This window comes from Theropithecus gelada, chromosome 13, assembly GCF_003255815.1.
Source record: "Theropithecus gelada isolate Dixy chromosome 13, Tgel_1.0, whole genome shotgun sequence".
Taxonomy (NCBI): domain Eukaryota; kingdom Metazoa; phylum Chordata; class Mammalia; order Primates; family Cercopithecidae; genus Theropithecus; species Theropithecus gelada.
In genome coordinates this window covers 85,633,116-85,653,788 of record NC_037681.1, presented here as the reverse complement: position 1 = coordinate 85,653,788, position 20,673 = coordinate 85,633,116, and the positions used below count along the sequence as shown (strand labels likewise).

Sequence of the window (20,673 nt, the reverse complement as noted above, 5' to 3'; positions counted from 1 at the left end):
AAGAGTAGATTGGTGGTTACTAGAGGCCAGGAAGGGTAGGGGGGAAAGGGGACAAAGAGAAGTTGATTAATGGATACAAATGTACAGGTCGATAGAAGAAATAGACCTAGTGTTTGATAGTTCAGTAGGGTGACTATATTTTACAATAATTTACTGTACATTTCAAAATAGCTAGAATAATTATAATATTTCTATCACAAAGAAAGGACAAATGTTTAAGGTGATGGACATCACAAGTACGCTGATTTGACCTTTACAAATTATATGAATGTATTACATTATCACATGTACCCCCAAACTATGCACATTTATTATTTAATTTCTTACATCAGTAAGAAAATTGTTTTAACAATTAAAAAAGAGAGCTGGTTTTAGCAGGTCTGCAATTCTAAGTTGTGGCATTTGAGGTCAGGCAGTTCCAGATTTCGAACCAACTCTCAGATTTGAGGACAATTACAATAATTTTTCCAATGAAATGACTCCCTTTCTGTAGAGGAGGCTGGTGGCAGGTGGGTTTGGAGCAAGGTATGCTGGCTGTAACACACCTGGGCAAACTTAGCATTGGGTGGGGCGAGGGGACTACAAACAACCAGAGTTGCATCCCGGGCAGTCTCGCTGGTGCACCTTTGCAGATTCTGTTCCTGCTGCCTACATCACTCTTCCCCCACATCTACCCCATAGCTCCTCCCTCACCCGATCAGAAGACCTCCCTGACCACTCTGCTAAAATAGTACCCATCACCACACACACACATACACATTTCCTGTCTATTTGCCCTGCTTTAATGTTCTTCTTGGTGCCTATCACTGGCTGACATATACTTATTTATTACATGATTCCCTCCACTAGAACATGAGCTTTGTAAGAGCAGGGTTTTGATTGTATTGAGCACTACCGGAGTCCAGCACCTGGGAAGGGCACCTGGCTGTTGCCAGTAAATCACTGTTTAATGAATTAATGATTCAACTAAAGCCTAGGAGGAGTGTGTCTGTGGCAAGTTATTACATGGGATCAAAGTGGGCAGGGAAGATAGAGCCACGGGTCAGAGGCACCCTTCCAAGTGTCCTTGAGCCTCTGGGTCCTTGATTGATTTAGTTCTTTTTAGAGACAAAGTCTCCCTCTGTTGCTGTCTAGAGTACAGTAATCTTAAACTCCTTGGCTCAAGGGATCCTCCTACTTCAGCCTCCCAAGTAGCTGGTACTACAGGCACACACCACCATATCTGGCTAGTATAGAAAATATATATTTTTAGATACGGGGTCCCACTATGTTGCCCAAGCTGGTCTCAAATTTCTGGCTTCATGCAATCCTCCCATCTCAGCCTTCTGAGTCATTGACATTACAAGCGTGAGTCATCATGCCTGGCTAGGTCCTTGACTTTTCATTCTGTCACCAACATCCCATCCTTGGGGACAAGGCCCACACCTGCTATGCCTTTATACAGTGTTCTTGCCACAGGGTTTAGGAAAGCCTGGAACCAGCGAGGACACACTGCTCCTCCTTCTTTCGTTCTTTTTTTCTTTTATTTATTTTTTTGAGACGGAGTCTTGCTCTGTCGTCCAGGCTGGAGTGCAGTGGCACGATCTCAGCTCACTGCAAACTCTGCCTCCTGGGTTCAAATGATTCTCCTGCCTCAGCCTCCCAAGTAGCTGAGATTACAGGTGCCCACCACCATGCCTGGCTAATTTTTATATTCTTAGTAGAGATGGGGTTTCACCATGTTGGCCAGGCTGGTCTGGAACTCCTGACTTCAGGTGATCTGCCTGCCTTGGCCTCCCGAAGTGCACCCAGCCTCTTTCTTAAAGCCTGACTCCTTAAATGCCTGGGTGAAATTTACAGTGGAGGCAAGTGTATGTCAGCTGAGGTGGATGCTCACAGGTAACCAGCATTTCCACTGGAGAAGTCACAGCAGCCATATTTGCCAAAACTTAAAGTTATTGCAGAGACAATTAGTGTTCTAGCATTTACTCATCACTCTTGGTTTCTTTCTATTTATTTATTTAGACATGGTTTTGCTCTGTTGCCCAGGCTGGAGTGCAGTGGCACAATCGTGACTGACTGCAGCATCGACCTCCCAGGGTCAAGTGATCCTCCTACCTTGGCCTCCCAAGTAGCTGAGACTATGGACATGTGCCACCATGCCTGGCTAATTTTTATTTATTTTTTAGTTTTTGTAGAGATGGGGTCTCACTATGTTGCCCAGACTGGTCATGAACTCCTGGGCTCAAGCAGTCCTCCTTTCTTGGCCTCCCAAAGTGCTGGGATTATAGGCATAAGCCACTGCACTCGGCCAATAATTAGTTTTTTTTTTTTAAAAAACTGGCCAAAATGGCCTTGATCAACCTTGGAAGACCATAATTTCAAGTAATTTGTAGTGGGGATATGAAATCCTACCTGATCAGGTTGTCCTAAGGCTCAAATGAAATAACGTCGGAAAGTGTCTGTGCCAAGAAGGTGGCATGCAGAAGTGAGCCACTTATCTGGAAAGCAGGCCTAGCTGATACCCACATCCCAATGAGCCCACCTGTGGAATCCAGGGCCTGTCAGAACGGGCCCAGCTGGACTTCCAGCCACGTCCTCTGGCCAGACAGAGGGAAGTGACCTCCATTTTTTAAAATCAAGAACCACTGATTGGATGCACATTTATGAACAGGGGGATATCATTCACTAGGGGACTTTTGGAATGTGTGTGGGCACTTTGGTTGTCATAATGATTGTGGTGTCTTAGTGGGAAATAGTAGGCAGGGTACTAAGAATGCCAACTGTTCTGAAATGTTCAGGCAACAAAATGCAGACTTTCCTACATCCCCCAGGCCTCAGAGCATCCTATCAGACAGTCATATAGGGAGAAAAAGCTGTTTAAAATGCACTGAGCCACTTTGGGAGGCTGATCACGAGGTCAGGAGATCGAGACCATCCTGGCTAACACGGTGAAAGCCCGTCTCTACTAAAAAATACAAAAAACTAGCCGGGCGAGGTGGCAGGCGCCTGTAGTCCCAGCTGCTCGGGAGGCTGAGGCAGGAGAATGGCGTAAACCCGGGAGGCGGAGCCTACAGTGAGCTGAGATAGCGCCACTGCACTCCAGCCAACAGAGCGAGACTCCGTCTCAAAAAAAAAAAAAAAAAAAATACACTGAGCTAGAATTAACTCCATTTTACCCATAAATATTTTTTCTGCATAGTTTTAGTATTCACTGGATTTTCCAAGAATATCAAGTGGATGTAAACTGAAGGAAGACTTCATTTTGTTCTGAACTTCAACAAGTGTTATTTGCCATTTTAGAATAATATCCAAGTCACTAGTGTGAGACATAATGTTGGTCTGCACTTGTAGCTGTTGCTTTTGGGGTAATTCTGTATACATATACAAAAATATTTATTTAGCATGTATTTCAAAATATGTGGAAAAATAGCAAAAAATGTGCCAACAATATTGAGTTGACTTCTATCTCACTGCTTTTAAATCTCAATTTATTTATTCTAAGTAATGCAAGCATCTGAAAACTTCATTATGTCTTCTAGTATAGTTGTATATTTACATGGTAAAATATGGATCATTTTATTAGAAATTATTTTTATTTCTGCCTTATATTATGTTGATTTTTTAAAAATGTAATAGGTGTAGGGGTAGTTTAAATCACTCATTAATTACATTTCCAAATGGTAGAAAAGGTTTTATAAAATGTTTTCTGGGGCCAGGCACAGGCTCACACTTATAATCCCAGCACTTTGGGAGGCAAAGGTGGGAGGATTATGTGAAGCCAGGAGAGTTCAAGGCCAGACTTGACAGCATGGTGAAACTCCATCTCTACAAAACATTAAAAAAAAAAAAAATTAGCTGAGCATGGTGGCACACGCCTGTAGTCCCAGCTACTCGGGAGGCTGAGGCAGAAGAATGAGTTGAGGCCAGGAGTTCAGTGCAGTGAGCCATGATCACACCACTGCACTCCAGCCTGGGCAACAGAGTGAGACCCTGTTTCAAACAAACAAACAATGAATAAATCAACAAACAAAATGTTTTACGGATCCTCTGAGGATTGCAGTGCTTTGAGAGCAACACAGTGTTTGGCCGTGTTGGTAAATAACCAAAGGAGCAAACCTAACCTGTTCGCTCCAAATAGCCCATTCAAACCCCAAAGTTTTCGGCCCAGCTGGGAAAAAGACACATCCTGTATGCTCCTTCAATTAAGAAATAAGATTTGCTTTAGACATATTTTTACAAGTGACCTTATAAAAAGCTTTACCTTTTCATGGGTTACATTTCCAGAGCTGCTGTTGTGGGTCACGACTTTATAATCGGTTGCATACTGTGATCAAGAGGAAAAAAAAAAATCCACTGTTAGTGCACAGGTGAAGACTGACCTAGAGGAACCAAGGGCACTGCTGTGCTCTCGCTACTTCTGTCACTAATCACACTGAGTGTCCTGGGCATTCCTCACTTGGCTGGCCTGACAAGAGCCTCTGAGAACTGTACAAAAGCTACATTAGGACCAAGCCAGCAGATACTTCAAAACATCTCTGGGTTGCTTAGTGTCCCACGGAAACAGGGAGAATTTGCTTATGTTCTTTGGGCAATGGTTTGGAGAAGAAAGGCTGCACAATTTTATGCTGATAGTTTGATATTTCCTTAGCCTTATATGTCATATTATTTGAATAACCTTGGCATTAACTCCATAATGCCAAAGTTCATTTTTCATTGTATCATTTTATTTTCATTCATTTATTTACACCCCACTTTGTTCTAGAATGTATTTGAGCATGACTGCTTCTACTGTCTGTTTCTAATCTGGTTTGAGCCTCCACTCTTGAAAGTCAGGGACGTGAGGCAAGATGGCATCGTTTAGCTGAGTCTTCAGGGGGACTCAGTTAACAGAAGTGAGGTGTCTCTCTAGCTTTGGTCCCCTGGTTGATTTCACATGCTTCTGCATGGTGCACATAGGTGTCTCCCTGTGGCAGTATGTACTAACAAGTGGAATCTGTTAGGACAGTCCTTCCTGGCCCCTTTGAAGGGCACCTGGTCCCTGAACTGTCAGGAGGAGGCAATTAGGAAGTATAGACTCAAAGGCCTGCTTTCTGCCTGCTTTTGCTGGGCTCTGGTTTCTCTCAGCTTTATCAGTGTTACAGAAAGGCAGAGGTGTTCAAACAAACCCACCCACCTCCTCTGTGACAGGTACTAAAAAAAAGTCCCATACACCTATATTTTTTTCCTACCTCACATTATATATACAAGTCACTCCTGTGCTTATATGCAGATCAAAAAACAAAACAAAACAAAAATGAGAAGTTTAAGTCGAAACAGAAAAGTGTTTGCTTGTAAGATTAGACCATATAATCTAGGCCTTTATATTCCTTGTCTGTATAAAGAATTGTCAAAGGGATGTTACTTGCAGCATTGCCAAAAAATAGGGGAAAACCAGAAACAACCTGAACATCCATCAGTGGGGGACTAGTAGAGGAGAATTATGTTATGCTCTTATAGCGGAATACTCTACAGCCATGGCGTCATGCAGAAGGGTAGCTACCGACATGAGAAAATATTCACAATATACTGCCTTAAAAAAACAGCAGGCTATGAAGTGACACGTGTAGTGTGTGTATATACTATGTATGCTTTTAATTAATTAATTAATTAATTAATTAATTTAGAGATAGAGTCTCACTCTGTTTCTAATCTGGTTTGAGCCTCCACTCTTGAAAGCCAGGGACGTGAGGCAAGATGGCATCGTTTAGCTGTTGCCCAGGCTGGAGTACAGTGGTGTGATCTCAGCTCACTGCAACCTCCACCTCCCAGGTTCAAGCAATTCTCCTGTCTCAGCTTCCTGGGTGGCTGAGATTACAGGCGCATGCCACCACACCTGGCTGAGTTTTGTGTCTTTCATGGAGATGGTGTTTCACCATGTTGGCCAGGCTGGTCTCGAACTGCTGACCTCAAGTGATCTGCCCGCCTTGGCCTCCCAAAGTGCTGGGATTACAGGCATGAGCCACCACACCCAGACGATATGCTTATTTTTAAAATGTATGTGTATACAGTCATAGAAAATACACATCTGAAAGAGGTATACCAAAAGAATGGGTAGCTCTAGACAGTGTCTGTGGATAATTTTTGTTTTCTTTTTTTTCTTTTTTTGAGACGGAGTCTCGCTCTGTAGCCCAGGCTGGAGTGCAGTGGCCGGATCTCAGCTCACTGCAAGCTCCGCCTCCCGGGTTCACGCCATTCTCCTGCCTCAGCCTCCCGAGTAGCTGGGACTACAGGCGCCTGCCACCTCGCCCGGCTAGTTTTTTTTTGTATTTTTTAGTAGAGACGGGCTTTCACCGTGTTAGCCAGGATGGTCTCGATCTCCTGACCTCGTGATCCGCCCATCTCGGCCTCCCAAAGTGCTGGGATTACAGGCTTGAGCCACCGCACCCGGCCAATTTTTGTTTTCTTACACTTCTTGGTATTTTAATTTTTTTTTGCAATGAGCACATATTACCTTTATAATCAGAAAAAAAGATAAAAGTGTATTTTTTTTAAGTCTATAATATTTAAGACATCCCCAAAATGTGATTTGAGGGTATTTCTTAGGTGATGTAAAAAAATTTTGGAACCAGTGGGACATTTTGGAAAGTTTTTTTGTTCAGTCTTTATTTATTTTGTTGTTGTTGTTTTTTAACTCTAGGTACCCATTTATTAAAGTTTAGGCCAATCTTACCAAGTTTTGTTAACACCACCGTCTCTCCCTGTTCTACCTTACCTAACTCCATAGCAGTAATTTATATATTTCTTCCAACAAGGTTTCATATTTTTAGCAAAGTATCAAGCCTTACCGTACGGAAAGCTGCAACCACAAGATTTGAGGGAAACAGGTTTCTGTTGGAAAAGAAAGCATTCTGTCAGTATTCTTTTAAAACAACTTTTTAGAGATGAGGTCCCTGTTGCCCAGGCTGGAGTGCAGTGGTGTGATTGCAGCTCACTGCAGACTTGAACTTTTGGGCTCAAGTGATCCTCCCCAAAGTGTTGGGACTACAGGCATGAGCCATGGTACCTGGCTTCATCAGTATTCTTAAAATTCAGTGTACAAAGTATCTGCTTTGAGATGTCCACTTCTAAAACCCTAACACGGTGTTCTCTCTCCACCCCCAGCTGACACTGCATCTTTTGCTTGATTTAAGCACCCTAACTGTGCCTGAGGTGCTGGGCCACAGTAGATACTTTGAAGCCACTGATTTTCGTTTTCGTCTCTCTCATGGTACTCCTTGATATCTGAGCTTAACTGTGTCCAACCAAGTCTATAACTGCATTGCTTTCCTCTCACCTAGAGGTTAGGTACCATTGCAGTGGTGTGCAGTGTCGAGTGGTGCTGCCCACTAGTGAAATCCAAGGGCGTTTTTGTTGTTACAAAATTGAGGCATTCCTGAATTGGGGGGAGTGTGTGGGGACAAATGCCAGGTCCCACACATTTGTCCTGTTCAGTGCAGTAGAGTCCTGTATAATGAATTGTCTCAAGGCCTTCCCATGTCCTTCATGACATACCTGTAGATAAGAACCTTATCTATAATTACTGAAGACTAAACTAATTCCAAAACAAGGTTCCTTTTTTCACAATTTGAACATACACTGAATTTTCCAGAAATGTAATGACTTGCAAATTATGGGATGATTTTTGTTTTGTTTTGTTCAGAATGTTTCCAAATGTTATTCGTCTTCCTGGAAAATCACACCACCAGGGCAAATTGTAGAATCTGAGTCCTTAATTTCACACCCAGTGTCAAGTAACAGTCTGCATTTAGAATTATCTCATTAGCAATGATTCTGCGTTCAGGAGCAAGCATTCAACCACTTTATCTTAGAGCATGCATATATTGAAACACATTGTTTTATTATAATTATTTTCCTTTTGTTTTGTATATTACAATTACATCATATTGATATTTTGAAATTATGTGGGCAGGGACATTTTATTTATGGATTTCATTTTAGAATTAAGGATATTATAAACATTTGTTATAAAAGGAGGGCAATCGACCTGATGGAGCCCAAAATCTGTTCATGCAAATAGTTTTACTGAGGGCTCTGTGTAGGATGCTGGTCTTGATATACAAGAAATTCTATTCCAGCTGACAGTCCATTTGTTCTCACTTCCTGCAAGAAGAGTAAGTCTAGAAGAGCAAAAGACTCTGGATCATTCTTAACAATTTGTGTCAAACTTATCCACTAATTCTTACTTCTATAAGAAGCTGGGTTGCTCACCCGGATCTCCAGGTAACTATTTGCAGTGCATTGGGTTTCAGAGGTAGGCAGGTCTGGCTGCAACCCAGCTGTGGCAGGCAGAGTCTAAGATGGCCTCCTGGTATTCACACCTTTGGGTAATCCCTTTAGTGTGGGTGGACCTATGACTTGCTTCTAATGAACAAATGCAGCAAAGGTGATGGGATGTCCCATCCATGATTTGGTTACATAAGGTTGTAGCTTCCATTGTGCTAGCTGACTCTTCTTATTGTCTTCTGCTTGCATGCTTTGATGAAACAAGCTGCTATGTTGGAAAGGCCCATGAGACTAGAAACTGCAGGTGGTCTGCAGCCAAGAGCCAAATGAGGCTCCCAGTCCAAACTTCAAGGAACTGAATTCTGCCAACAACAACATGACCACAGAGGTGAATCTCTCCCCAGGTGGACCTGTGGATAAGAACCTAGCCCTGACCAACACCTTAATTGCAGCCTTGTAAGAGACTCTGAAGCAGAGGACCCAACTAAACTGTGCCAAGATTCCTGACCCCAGAGAGACTGTAGGATAGTAAATATGTGAGATTTTAAGCTGTTTAAGCTGTTAAATGTGTAGTAGTTTGTTATGCAGCAATAAAGCAGCCAATAAAGTTAATAAGATGCAAAAATCACTGCATTAGAACGCTTAGGGTGCTCTCGCAGGACGGCCAGCATATATAGCCTGCAACACAGCATTTCCCAAACTTGTCCACAGAACCTGAATTGCTTTTAGTATATTTAGAGAATACCAGAGTACATGCTTGCATTTAAGCAGAAAAAATTAATCTTTAGCTGAATTAAGTTGTTGCAAAACTGTGACCAGAAGTTTGATTCTTATCACAGCTAGATTTACTTTTTAAAAAGTAGAAACAGACTGGCAACTTATATTGGCTAGTTTTCAGAGTATAGATGAATAACAACTTACATTTGTTATTATTTCCATTACAAAGCAACTTTCTTACATATTTCAGTCTTGGGGGCTACGTTTGGCATCTCATTTCCATTTTCTGCCCTAGTCAGAAGCAGCAAGGGGCCCTGTGCCAACGTCTCTCTGTTCTGTATCCACCACACAACAATCCTCAGTTGTTGACAGACTGAGCTGCTCTAAGGTTCTCTCTCCATGAGGACCAGGAAGTTCAGAAAAGAGTTGGGTTAGAAGCCCTCCACTTTCCTCATGGGAAACAATTTCCCCGGCAAATACCTCACATCATTCAGGGATTAGCTGTTTCCTCAATTGGTGCAAGCACAGCCTTTCCCACAGCCTTGAAATGCATTCTCTTCTAAAGAGCACAACACTGTTTGTTTAATTCCGTCTATCTGTCCTGCCCAATCTCTTCTTACAAGCAATAACCCAGTACCGTCTTACCCAGAACGGGCCCTGTCCTTAACCCAGAACATCTACACTTAACAGCCACTAGCACACCCACCTGTTTTCAGACTGTCTACAGTATCTAGTCTACAAAATCCAATGGGAACAGAGGGGTCCAGAAGCAAAAGAGCAACTTCTATCCCCCAAAAATCAAGTTCCTCAGAAGAATGTGATGTGTTTTGACAGTTTCTGATAAAGTTAAACAGACACTTATCATAGGACTCACCAATTCCATTCCTAGTTTTTTTTTTTTGCTTTTTATTTTTTGGAAACAGAGTCTCACTCTGTTGCCCAGGCTGGAGTGCAGTGGCAGATCTCAGCTCACTGCAGCCTCTGCCTCCCGGGTTCAAATGATTCTCTGGCCTCAGCCTCCCGAGTAGTTGGGACTACAGGTGTGCACCACCACGCCTGGCTAATCTTTTTTTTTTTTTTTCTGAGATGGAGTCTCGCTCTGTTTCCCAGGCTAGAGTGCAGTGGCGTGATCTTGGCTCACTGCAAGCTCTGCCTCCCGGGTTCACACCATTCTCGTGCCTCAGCCTCCTGAGTAGCTGGGACTAAAGGCGCCCGCCACCATGCCTGGCTAATTTTGTTTTTGTATTTTTAGTAGAGATAGGGTTTCACTGTGTTAGCCAGGATGGTCTCGATCTCCTAATCTCGTGATCTGCCCTCCTTGGCCTCCCAAAGTGCTGGGATTACAGGCATGAGCCACTGCGCCCAGTGAATTTTTGTATTTTTAATGCAGACAGGGTTTCACCATGTTGACCAGGCTGGTCTCAAACTCCTGACCTGAAGTGATCTGCCCGCCTTGGCCTCCCAAAGTGCTAGGATTACAGGCGCGAGCCACCATGCCTGGCCCACTGCTAGATATTTACCCAAGAAATATAAAAACATATGCCTGCAAAAAGGACCTGTATGCATAACAGCATTATTCATAATAGTCAAAAACCCAAATGTCCATCAACAGATGAAGGGATACACAGATTATGAAATATCCATACAACGAAATACCACTTGGCAATAAAAGGAATCCAAGTGATATATGCAACAACATGGATAATCTCAGCAACTCTGTGCTGAGCAAAACAAGACTGATAAAGAAGAGTACATACTGAATAATTCTGTTGATATAAAACTCTAGAAAAAGCCAAACTAATTTATAGTGATAAAAAGCAGGTCAGTTGCCCGAGGCCAGGGGTGGAGAATGGGGATTGCTGAGAAGAGTTATAGGTGATGGAAAAGTTCAGTATCTTGATAGTGGTGGTGGTCACATGAGTTATCCATTTGTTAAAACTCATGGAACTGTACATTTAAAGTGAGTGCATTTATTGTATATAAATCATACCTTGAAACTGTTTAAAAACTTAACATAAAAATATGGTAATAACTGATAGAGATTTTCCAACTAAAAAATACATACATTCAATGGGTGGGCTGAACTTTTTTTTTAGATTATACAGCTCATTTCTCAGATAACAGTCTCTGGGAAGGACTCTTCTGGTGGCAGTGAGCTGAAGCACGATAGAAAGCATCTTCCTTCACTTTCATCATCTGCTTGCCACAGACCAGGAGCAGGAGCAGTGCCCTCCTGCTGTCACCAAGGGCAAGGAGACGAGGCTGCCAGAGTAAAGCAACATGTTTCTCTGTCCTCTGCTTTCCCTCTCTCCTTTGGCTTTCAGACATGGATGCTGCAGTAAACTCTGGTTCTTACTCTTGAGCTCTCTTCTAATCCAGGATCAGTTGCCTCTCCTGCAAACAATTTTTCTTCCCAGAGCTCTGTCTTCAGGCACTTTCCCAACTCCTCACATTCACACAGTAGCTTCATGGGCTTTTGAAATCAGAGACATGGAGCTGGAAGGGATTTTAGAGGTGATCCAGTTCTATCCCCTCATTTAGCACATAGAGACACCAATGCCCAGTCACTGAGCATCTCCCATTTCTGCTCCATCTAGGCCAGCACCATCCAACTGAAATGTCTGCATTTGTGCAGTCCAATATGGCAGCCTTGCGGCTATAGAGCACTTGAAATGTGGCCAGTGCTACCAAGGCACTGATTTTTAAGTTTTATTTACACTTGACGTAATTTTAAGTAGCCACATGTGGCTAGTGTCTATTGTATTAGATAGCCCAGATGTACAGTACTGAAATCCAGAGTCCAGAAGTCAGGAGGACCAAATGGTCATCCTGTGTTCACCTCCGCACATCACCCACTTTCACTGGGTTTAGGATGCTTCTAAGCACTGAGCTCCTCATCTTATTCAAGTTTGCAAATATTTCCTTTTTCCATTGTTTGATCCTGAGAGATCTACTTGAATTACATATGTATTAGGCCAAAGTTTCTCAAATATCAGTAGACCATTAAAACAATGTATTGGCTTTAACCAGTATTTTATAAAAGATGAAATACATTAGACAAAAATATCAGCATGTATCACACTTAAAATATTGTTTAGTGGAGCCTGTGTTTTGGTTTGAGTATGTGAGAGTTGGGGGGAGGATATAGTGTGGATGCCATAATATAAAATGTATTTCTTATGGTAGGTCAAAATTAAAAACATGTGTGAAACCTCTAAGATACACTACTTAAATCTAAAATCTAGAGGCCCAAGTCAGTCCAAACTAGGAGATAATGAATGAACAAGCTTTTCCAGTGCTATCTTTGAATACATTACTTAAAACAAACAGAAAAACTAGTATGAAATGAGGTTGAACTGGCCAGTGTAGAACCACGGTGGGAGGTGCTATGTAGACCCATGCAATTCACACAGTGAAAAACTTCAAAGACATTCTTTCTGTAACATCTGATACTGTTTGTTCTTCTGATCCTATTGTCAAGGGTGGTATACATTTCTCTGTTCTATATGAAAAGAATGCAAAACAATTTACTTTTGCTTGGGCATATTTTGTTCCAGAATTATTTCCTTTTATTTAAGTTCAAAAATTCTTTACCAAATCTATTAAAATTTCAAAGACTCTTCAGAACAGGATATGGCACAGTATGTACACCTGATGAATATTTATTATCCCTAGTATTTATTGTTACAGAGCCAGTTAACAGGGATGTGCCCCTTCAGATCTTGGTACCCCCTACAAGGCTGAGCTGAGGAAGGGCTGGGACTGGTGGACTTGCACTCTGATGATGGGGGTGTGAATCTATCCTCTCTTTAAGGCCTCCATCCAGTTTTAGATTCCAGCTGGAAAGGGTAGGGCTGAACCCCTGGAGTGGGGAACTTTTGGGGGAAATTAGATTAAGAGCAGCACTCATGCTCAGTATCAAATAGCCCTCAGCTGTTCCTGAGAAGCTGGGACACACTAGAATATTAGCAAAGCACTCATATATTAACTCATTTAATCCTCACAACCATTCTAGATAGTAGATCTCATTAGCCTCATTTTACAGATAAGGACACTCAGGCACAGAGAGGACAAACAACTTGTGCATGTACAGCAAGTACGTCATCGAGCTGGGCTTCAAATCCAGGTGTTTGGCTTTAGTGTCTGCTCTTCAGCACTACCCACCTCCCTAGACTGATGCTTTTTTCTGTCTCTAAACTATTCAGGTGTCCTCCTGGGTGGTAAAAGAAATGGTCAAGAGTTAAAATCTTTCTTTTAAAAAAATTACAAGCTGCTATTATTTTCCTTTCGTCACTAGATAGCGCTGGAAAAGCTTGTTCATTCATTATCTCCTAGTTTGGACTGACTTGGGCCTCTAGATTTAAGTAGTAGATCTTAGAGGTTTCACACATGTTTTTAATTTTGACCTACCATAAGAAATACATTTTACATTATGGCATCCACACTATACCCGCCCCCCGACTCTCACATACTCAATTAATTTGGATCCTTGTTAGATGTGCTAAGTCTTCATCTTGCCTATAGAAGAGAGAGACATGGGCATAGTTACAACAACCCACCACAGTCAATAATGAAAAGAAATTGTTCACAACTCACTCCTCAACTTTGCTGGCTAATATTACCATTTTTTTAATTAAAAAAATATGGAATGCTTCACGTTGGAACATCTCGTTGTGTGTCATCCTTGCACAGAGGCCATGCTTGTCTTCTCTGTATTGTTCCAGTTTTAGTATATGTGCTGCCAAGGCAAGCACAGGGGGCTAATATTAAATCTCAGTCTCTGATAGTTTTTTTTTTTTTTTTTTGCACCTATTCAAGAAATGTGTTCTTTGCAGCTTGAGAAGCACCATACCTATTCACACCCATCCTTGAGAAGGATGTAAGTCCAGCACACCTCCCTCTGTGAAGGGAAAGGCTCAGAGCATGGTTTGCTATTAAGAAAATTAGCACGAGCGGAGAAAAAAAAACCCTAGAAAACTGGGCAACAGATAAAATCCTAATCGTATTTACTATATACACGACCACAGCCTACTATGCTACTGCAAGATGGTGGCCCTCGGCCATTCTTCTGGCTGCCAGCACAGACCAGAGCCCTGGGCCTAGGCTCTGTCCCTACCTGCCTCCTTGGCAGTTACGCCCTGGTTCTCCATTCGAAAACTACAAACTTTAGAGCCCAAAGGAATGTTAGAAACCAGTTGCCTCAATCCCTTCAATTTACAGCAGAGGTGAACTGGAGATCATAAGGATGTAAGGCAGGGGAAAAAGAAACCGGAATGTCAGTGAGGATCTGTGGGGACTTCTGTCCCATTTCAGAACGGAATGCTCTTCCATGTTTAGTTTTGACTTTTCTCCACTTTCCAAATTTTCCATAGTGTGAATCTATTAATTAGTAGTCTAAAACATAGTCAGTTACTGTTCACTTCTCCTCCAGATGCCATGTGGTTCCCAATATACCTAAAGACTACATTAGCGGCCGGGCGCGGTGGCTCAAGCCTGTAATCCCAGCTCTTTGGGAGGCCGAGACGGGAGGATCACGAGGTCAGGAGATCGAAACCATCCTGGCTAACACGGTGAAACCCCGTCTCTACTAAAAAATACAAAAAAACTAGCCGGGCGAGGTGGCGGGCACCTGTATTCCCAGCTACTCGGGAGGCTGAGGCAGGAGAATGGCATGAACCCGGGAGGTGGAGCTTGCAGTGAGCTGAGATCCGGCCACTGCACTCCAACCTGGGCGACAGAGCGAGACTCCACCTCAAAAAAAAAAAAAAAAAAGACTACATTAGCTTCAAGTCATCTTGAGTTCCCCTAAACATTCCTTTTCTTCCCATCTAGCCTCCTTTATTTCAGGTTATAGAAAGAGGGCCATCCCCATTAGCTCAGGTGAACTGGAAAACCCAATCACTCTAGTTATAACAAGAGCACAGGTGTATTGGGCCAGCACTATTCTAACAGCTTCAGAACCCAGAGGAGCTTTAGAGCTCTTAGACACAACCCAGCTAACCCTCAGAACAATCCTGCGAGGTAGGTACCATCATGATTCCCATGATAAAGATGAGGAAACCAAGGAATGGAAAAGTTATGGACATATCCCACAACCAGTAAGCATTGTTAGGGACCAAGAAGTTCCACAATGGCTAGTTTCCTGTTTCTGTCTCTTTGGTGCCCAACTATTTCATTTTGGATGAAAAGCCACAAGTCAACCACTTAGGTCACACATGGTTCTGAAAGTCCTATACTGTTCTGGATTCCCAGGCACAGAACTCCGGGCTGCTCAGGAAGAGACTATGATTCTTCCACCTGCCAGCTACTGTTGGCCATCCCTTCTCAGTGCTTCTAGCGCCAGCCTTCTCATCCCAATTCTCTATTCTACATTGTTCTTTATAATCCATTGTGTGCTGGGAGATCAAACCACTCAGCAATGACATTCTGAATTAAAAAATATGTATACACATGTAATGAACACCTACTAGCTTCATCTCTTTCTGACTTGTAGTTCCAGCTTTAAAAACCAAATTAGAAATCATGACAGAGAGACCCTGGGGAATTTTGGGGCACTTTACCATCAGGAAAGGGTATGGACTTTAGCACAAAGCCTTGGCAGCAGCTATGCTGACTCATCAGAGGCCTTTCCCACTCTTCCAGGTGTTTTACTGGCAGAGTCTCATTTCATTCATGTGCCCCTAGGAAGAAAGGAATGGGCACTGCATTTCCAAAGAAGATGCCCAGAGTCACATGAAATCCACATCCATGAGGTTTCCTTGAAGGAAGCAATTTTTAAGATTTGACATCAGAGACTCTCCAGACTCAGGAAGCATTTCCGGGTGGCTTGGGACTTAGTTTCCTTTCACAAGCTGCTCAGCCTAAGACCAAACCTCAGCAGGTGCACACATACTTTCCTTCGCCCGAGGAGCTCAGCCTCCATGCTGGCTGGAGGAAAGGGGCATTTGTCTTGACCCAGTCATATGCCTACCAGGTTCCTCTCTGGACCCAGAGAAAGCATTTCCGAGATAGCCGCACTAGACTACGCAGGTGACATTACTAAGGCATGTTGACTTGGAGGAAGAGGGATTAGGAGAAATAGAGAGAATCCTGCACTGTGGGGTAGGAGACCCACAGTCCTTCTAATCTCTTCTTTGTAAGCCACTCCATGACCTTGAGCAAATCGCTTAATCTCTGTCTCAGTTTCCTCAGTCACAAAATAGGATATACCACCTGTCCTACCTTTATGCGTGAGCTGCTGGATTAGATGCAGTTGGCTGTTGGAAGAATTGTGAAACACTACCTATCCCCAACAAGCCACAACAAAGCCTCTCTTAGCCCTCCAAGCAGGTGCGGCCCAAGTCATTGAAAAGTTGCACCCACACTACTAAGCTATGATGCTGGGTACACCATTCATGTCAGAAGCAGGAGCTGAAGGGGCTTGGGTCTAAAACTAGAAAACGATGATCAGGAAACAAGAAGTCCCTTCTGGAGCTGGAGGTAATGAGGTACCCCCCTACCACCACTGCCCCCTCTTCTGGAGATAAAAGATCCTATTGAGGCTCCCAGTGCGGGACCACTAGCAGGGCAGGGCTGAACATCCATTCTCCCTCCCTGGGTCACAGATCCCTGCAAAGAATAATCCTTTAACCCCAGAATTGCCTTCCCTCCCTGAGAGAGCTGACCGACATCCTGCAGGTAATAAGCTAAAGGTGCTCTCAACCTCAGGAGACTTCCTTTCAGCACTCACCTAAAAGTTAGTTCCCAAACTTAAAGTGTCTGGACTGCAATATCAAGCCGCCAGTCACAGAACAAAGGCTGTGATCTAGACCAGCCTGGGCAGCATAGTGAAACCCCATCTCTAAACTAGCTGGGTGTGGTGGTATGCACCTGTAATCTCAGCTACTCTGGAGACTGCGGCAGGAGGATCGCTGAAGCCTAGGAGTTCGGGGATGCAGTGAGCTAGGATCCCAACACTGCACTCCAGTCTGGGCAACAGAGCAAGATCCAGACTCTAAAAAGAAAAAAAAGCTGTGATCCACTTAAAGTCCTAAGAGGCCACCACTATCTGCCCTTTTGTCAAGAACTTTTGGTTTCCCTCATGAGAGTGTTTTTTTGTCTTCTTTCTTTCTTTCTTTTTTCTTTTTCTTTCTTTCTTTTTTTAATACAGATGTCCTAAATTTTTGTTGTTGATTTAAATGAACAATCTCTCTCTTAAGTGCAGACAGCCATCACATTTTCCAGAAGGAGAAATGGAAACAGTGGAAAGGCAAGTCACTTTGCCCAGGGTTTGCTGTTTTTCACAACCTCAGCAATGAGGAGCTTTGCCTCAATAACTCAAGACAAAATATATTAATAACTCCAAGGCTCAGAATCCAAAATCATCAGAAACCTGGAGAGGGAGCCAGCTGGACTCCTCACTCAACTGAACCTGGTTAGATCAGTAAATGCCTCCAGGCTGCAGTTTTCCCATTTGTGAACTTCGGGCTAATGGAGAAACCAGGAGAGACCAAGGTTTTGGATAAGTCACAGAAAGGATACTACATCATCTCAAAGGACAAAATGCAACTTCTAAGAATTACAAAAAGTAGACAAAGCTAAGTGAAGATGCTTCTCTCCCTCCCCTCTAGAACTCACACTTTGGCACAAAGAAAGGCCTTTGAAACACAACACTCTGCAGTGGTCTTTACTGCGGTGGACAGCAACCTGTCCCAAGCCCCAAGCCCTCAGGAGAGGCATATTTCTGGGCAATACGCCTCACTCAACTAACCTCAGTCCTACTATCTGTGGGTCCACTGATAACTGCAGAAAATTGTCAGCTTCCTTCGCAGCCAAGGACTGTAACAGAGAAGGCCAAAGATTGCAAGCCGGATGACCCAACAGGCAAAACTTAAACCAATGCTCCCAGAAGCTTTTAGGCACCATGTGGGAGAAAATGAGGGGAAGCCACTGGGGCGTGGTCGGAACATTTTTACCGGGGAGAGCAGCGCGAGAGTATGAGTAAAGAACAGGTGGGGCTCTTCCCTAACACACGCCCACTTAACGGTGGGGACTGGTTCTTGCTCAAAGATGCGGCCCTGCTCTTTCGATTGTGCGGCGCGCCCCAGCTGTTTGCAAAGGTGTGGTCAGCACGCAAAGACTCCAGACGTCATTTTGATATTTTTAAAACGTTAAACGCCACCAGCAGCCAACTAAGAATTAACTCTTAGGAGTGTATGTGCATATGTGTGTATGAACCGGAGGGCATCCGAGAGCTGGCGTCTCCCACTGGGCCCTGGGCGAGGTGGAGAGTGTTACCTGGCCAGGTCGAGGAAAGAGTCCACCGTCTCTTTGGGGACAGGAGGAGGCCCCGAGTCCTCCAGCCCCAAGTCGCTGGACTGAAGGGTCTGCGCACCGGATCCCGGTTTGATGATGAACGCCAAGGCCACGGCGAGCGCCGAGGCACTGAGCGTGGTGAGGCCAAAGTAGGCGACAGCGATGCCGCCCAGACGCCCGAGGGAGCTGGCATCGAGGGAGGCGGCGCCCGACACCAGGCTGCAGACCACCAGCGGCAGGATGATCATGCGCAGCATGCGGAGCAGCATCTCGCCGGGGAAGGCCAGGTAGGTGACCTGCGTGCGGCTCAGGCTGAGCCCGCGCAACGCCGCGCCCAGGCCCGCGCCCGCCAGCACCCCGGACACGGTGAGCAGCACCAGCGCTTGGCGCCGCAGGAAGCCCGCGCAACGCCGCGCGCGTCCCGCCGCGGTCCCCGGAGCTCCGGGCCCGGCCGCAGGCCCCGCCTGGGCGCTGTCAAGGTAGCCGTTGGTCTCGTTGCTCTTCTCCATGGCGCTGCACGCCGCTCCGAGCTAGAGGTGGCAGGGGACGTGGGCTCTGGCAAAAGACGGGGCTCCCAATGAATGGTGAGTGAGCGATGGTGAGGTCGGCCAGCTGTGCTTCGCAGGTTCTGGGAAGCCGCCCTGGGGGTCTCCCGGCCTGGCGCAGGAACAGGTGCGAGAAAGGCGAGGAGAAGCTCGGAGTGTGGGTTGGAGCCGCGGACGGAGAGGATCGCGCCGCGCCCAGCCTCCCCGGTGCAGCGGCCGGCTGGAGATGATGCAAGCGGAAGCCGCAAGCGAGGACGCAGACAGGGAAGGAGGAGGGAGCGTGAGCGGGAGCGGGAGCGTGAGCGGCCCCAGCCCGCCCACTTCACGCCCGCCGTCCCGCCCCCTGCGGCGCTGGCCAATCACAGCCCGGGAGCCGCCGCCGGGAGCCTCTGGTCCCCACCCGGGTCCGGGGTGCCGCGGGGGGGCGGCCGGGCAGGAGGCTCCACCCGGGGGCGCGGGCGGCGCCGGGCAATCCTGGCGCCAAAAGCCGCCTCCTCACCCGGCTAACGGAGGTCGGCTCCGGGCGACCGCGGGGAAGTGCGGGCTGAAGGCCCGCCCGGGCTCGTTGGCACCTGCCGGGCCCTCTCCCGCGGCCGGGATCTGAGTCCTCGGGGCCTAGAGGGCCCGGGAGAACTTGGAACGCAGCGGCGTTCCTCCTCCTGAGGACTGTGGGAGGGGAGGGGAGGGTTTCTCCCTCCCAGGTGGTGCTTTCGCCTCCGCGCCGCCCGCGCTCCTCTCCAGAGCTCGCGGCCTCTCCCGCCAGGGGGCCGCGCGCGGTGGGGGGGCCCAGGGCAGTCCTGCCGCCGCGTCCCCTCCTGCGGAAATCCCTTCTTCCAGGGGTCCTCAGGGGCTCGTGCGGTAAAGTACGCCATGGTGTCCAGCAAGGCCCGGCTCTGAGACAAAGGATTGACCGGAGGATGGATGAATGAGGGGAGCCTTCGCACGCGTTCATTAGGGCTGTAACGCAGCCGTACCGCGACAGAAAGGGGGCTCGAGGTGCCACCAAACCCAGCGCGCCTGGGCCGCGCCACCCCGCGCACTGGGGCGCTCCTGGGCGTGTGGCCTGGGGCTGGGTTGCCCGCCTGGCAGCTGTCTGCAGTATGGGCGTTTAAGACGCAAAACTCTTCTAGAAGAAACAGAGCTCTCACGCCACCTCTTCCAGTTGGTTTCTGCCACGTAACCCAAGCTGAAACACAAGCCACTGGATTTTAACCTCTTCCATTACCAGGCCTGAGTCCTGGCGCGAAAACAGCCAGACGGCGGTTTGGCCATCCTGAGTGGTTCCTCATTGTTCATGTTCTATGGATTTCCTGTTTATTTCGTCTTTTATTTGATATCTGCTTTGGCCACGCGAGTTACAAGGGAAACTTCTGCTGAGTCTTTTTACTGTGTCACAGTTATTGTATTTTTATATTTTCTTATTCTGCTTGTGAATTGTTCTTTAAAGACTTCCGTGAGTGAAGTCTTTTTATTTTTCTTCCTTCCTTCCTTCCTTCCGTCCTTCCTTCCTTCCCTTTCTTCCCTTTCTTTCCTTTCTTTCCTTTCTTTCCTCTTTCTGGGACAAGGTCTCGCTGTGTTGCCTAGGCTGGTTTTCCAATTCCTGGGCTTATGGGATCCTCCTTGGTAGCTGGCACCACCCACTGTGCCAGGCAAGGGAAGACTTAATTGTGGCTAACCTCAATTAAGGAGGAAGGCAATTTACTATAGATTTCTTGCTAAAAAGGAGTCATCTTAAAACATGTCGTGACATATTTGTGCAAATCAAAATGCCTTCATAAGGAACTTTAAGGAGCTGTCCAAATTTTGAGACAGTGAGTATTTTATTGCTTGGAGCCAGCCAGCTATTGGCTAGAACTTGTAGGGATTTTGTGTG

At 45.6% G+C, this 20,673-nt stretch overlaps 1 protein-coding gene and 1 pseudogene across 5 annotated transcripts in view; both read right to left on the bottom strand.

Moving 5' to 3' along the window:
* Window positions 1-19,936, bottom strand: part of SLC1A4 (solute carrier family 1 member 4) — a 34,590-nt gene extending 14,654 nt beyond the window's left edge. For 2 of the 5 annotated variants that reach the window (XM_025353719.1, XM_025353721.1), the window contains exons 1-3: window positions 19,775-19,936; window positions 6,807-6,849; window positions 4,244-4,306 (exon numbers count right to left, since the gene is read on the bottom strand). Coding sequence is in view for 2 of the 5 variants with exons in the window: in XM_025353718.1 (XP_025209503.1) it covers window positions 4,244-4,306; window positions 6,807-6,849; window positions 18,238-18,764 (633 nt within the window). In the remaining 3 variants the exon portion in view is untranslated. Of the gene's footprint in view, window positions 1-4,243; window positions 4,307-6,806; window positions 6,850-18,237; window positions 19,411-19,774 lie in introns of those variants that run through there. The other 3 variants (XM_025353718.1, XM_025353717.1, XM_025353720.1) reach the window with 2 other exon arrangements.
* LOC112605419 lies at window positions 13,599-13,715 on the bottom strand (annotated as a pseudogene).
* Window positions 19,937-20,673: the final 737 nt, after the last annotated feature.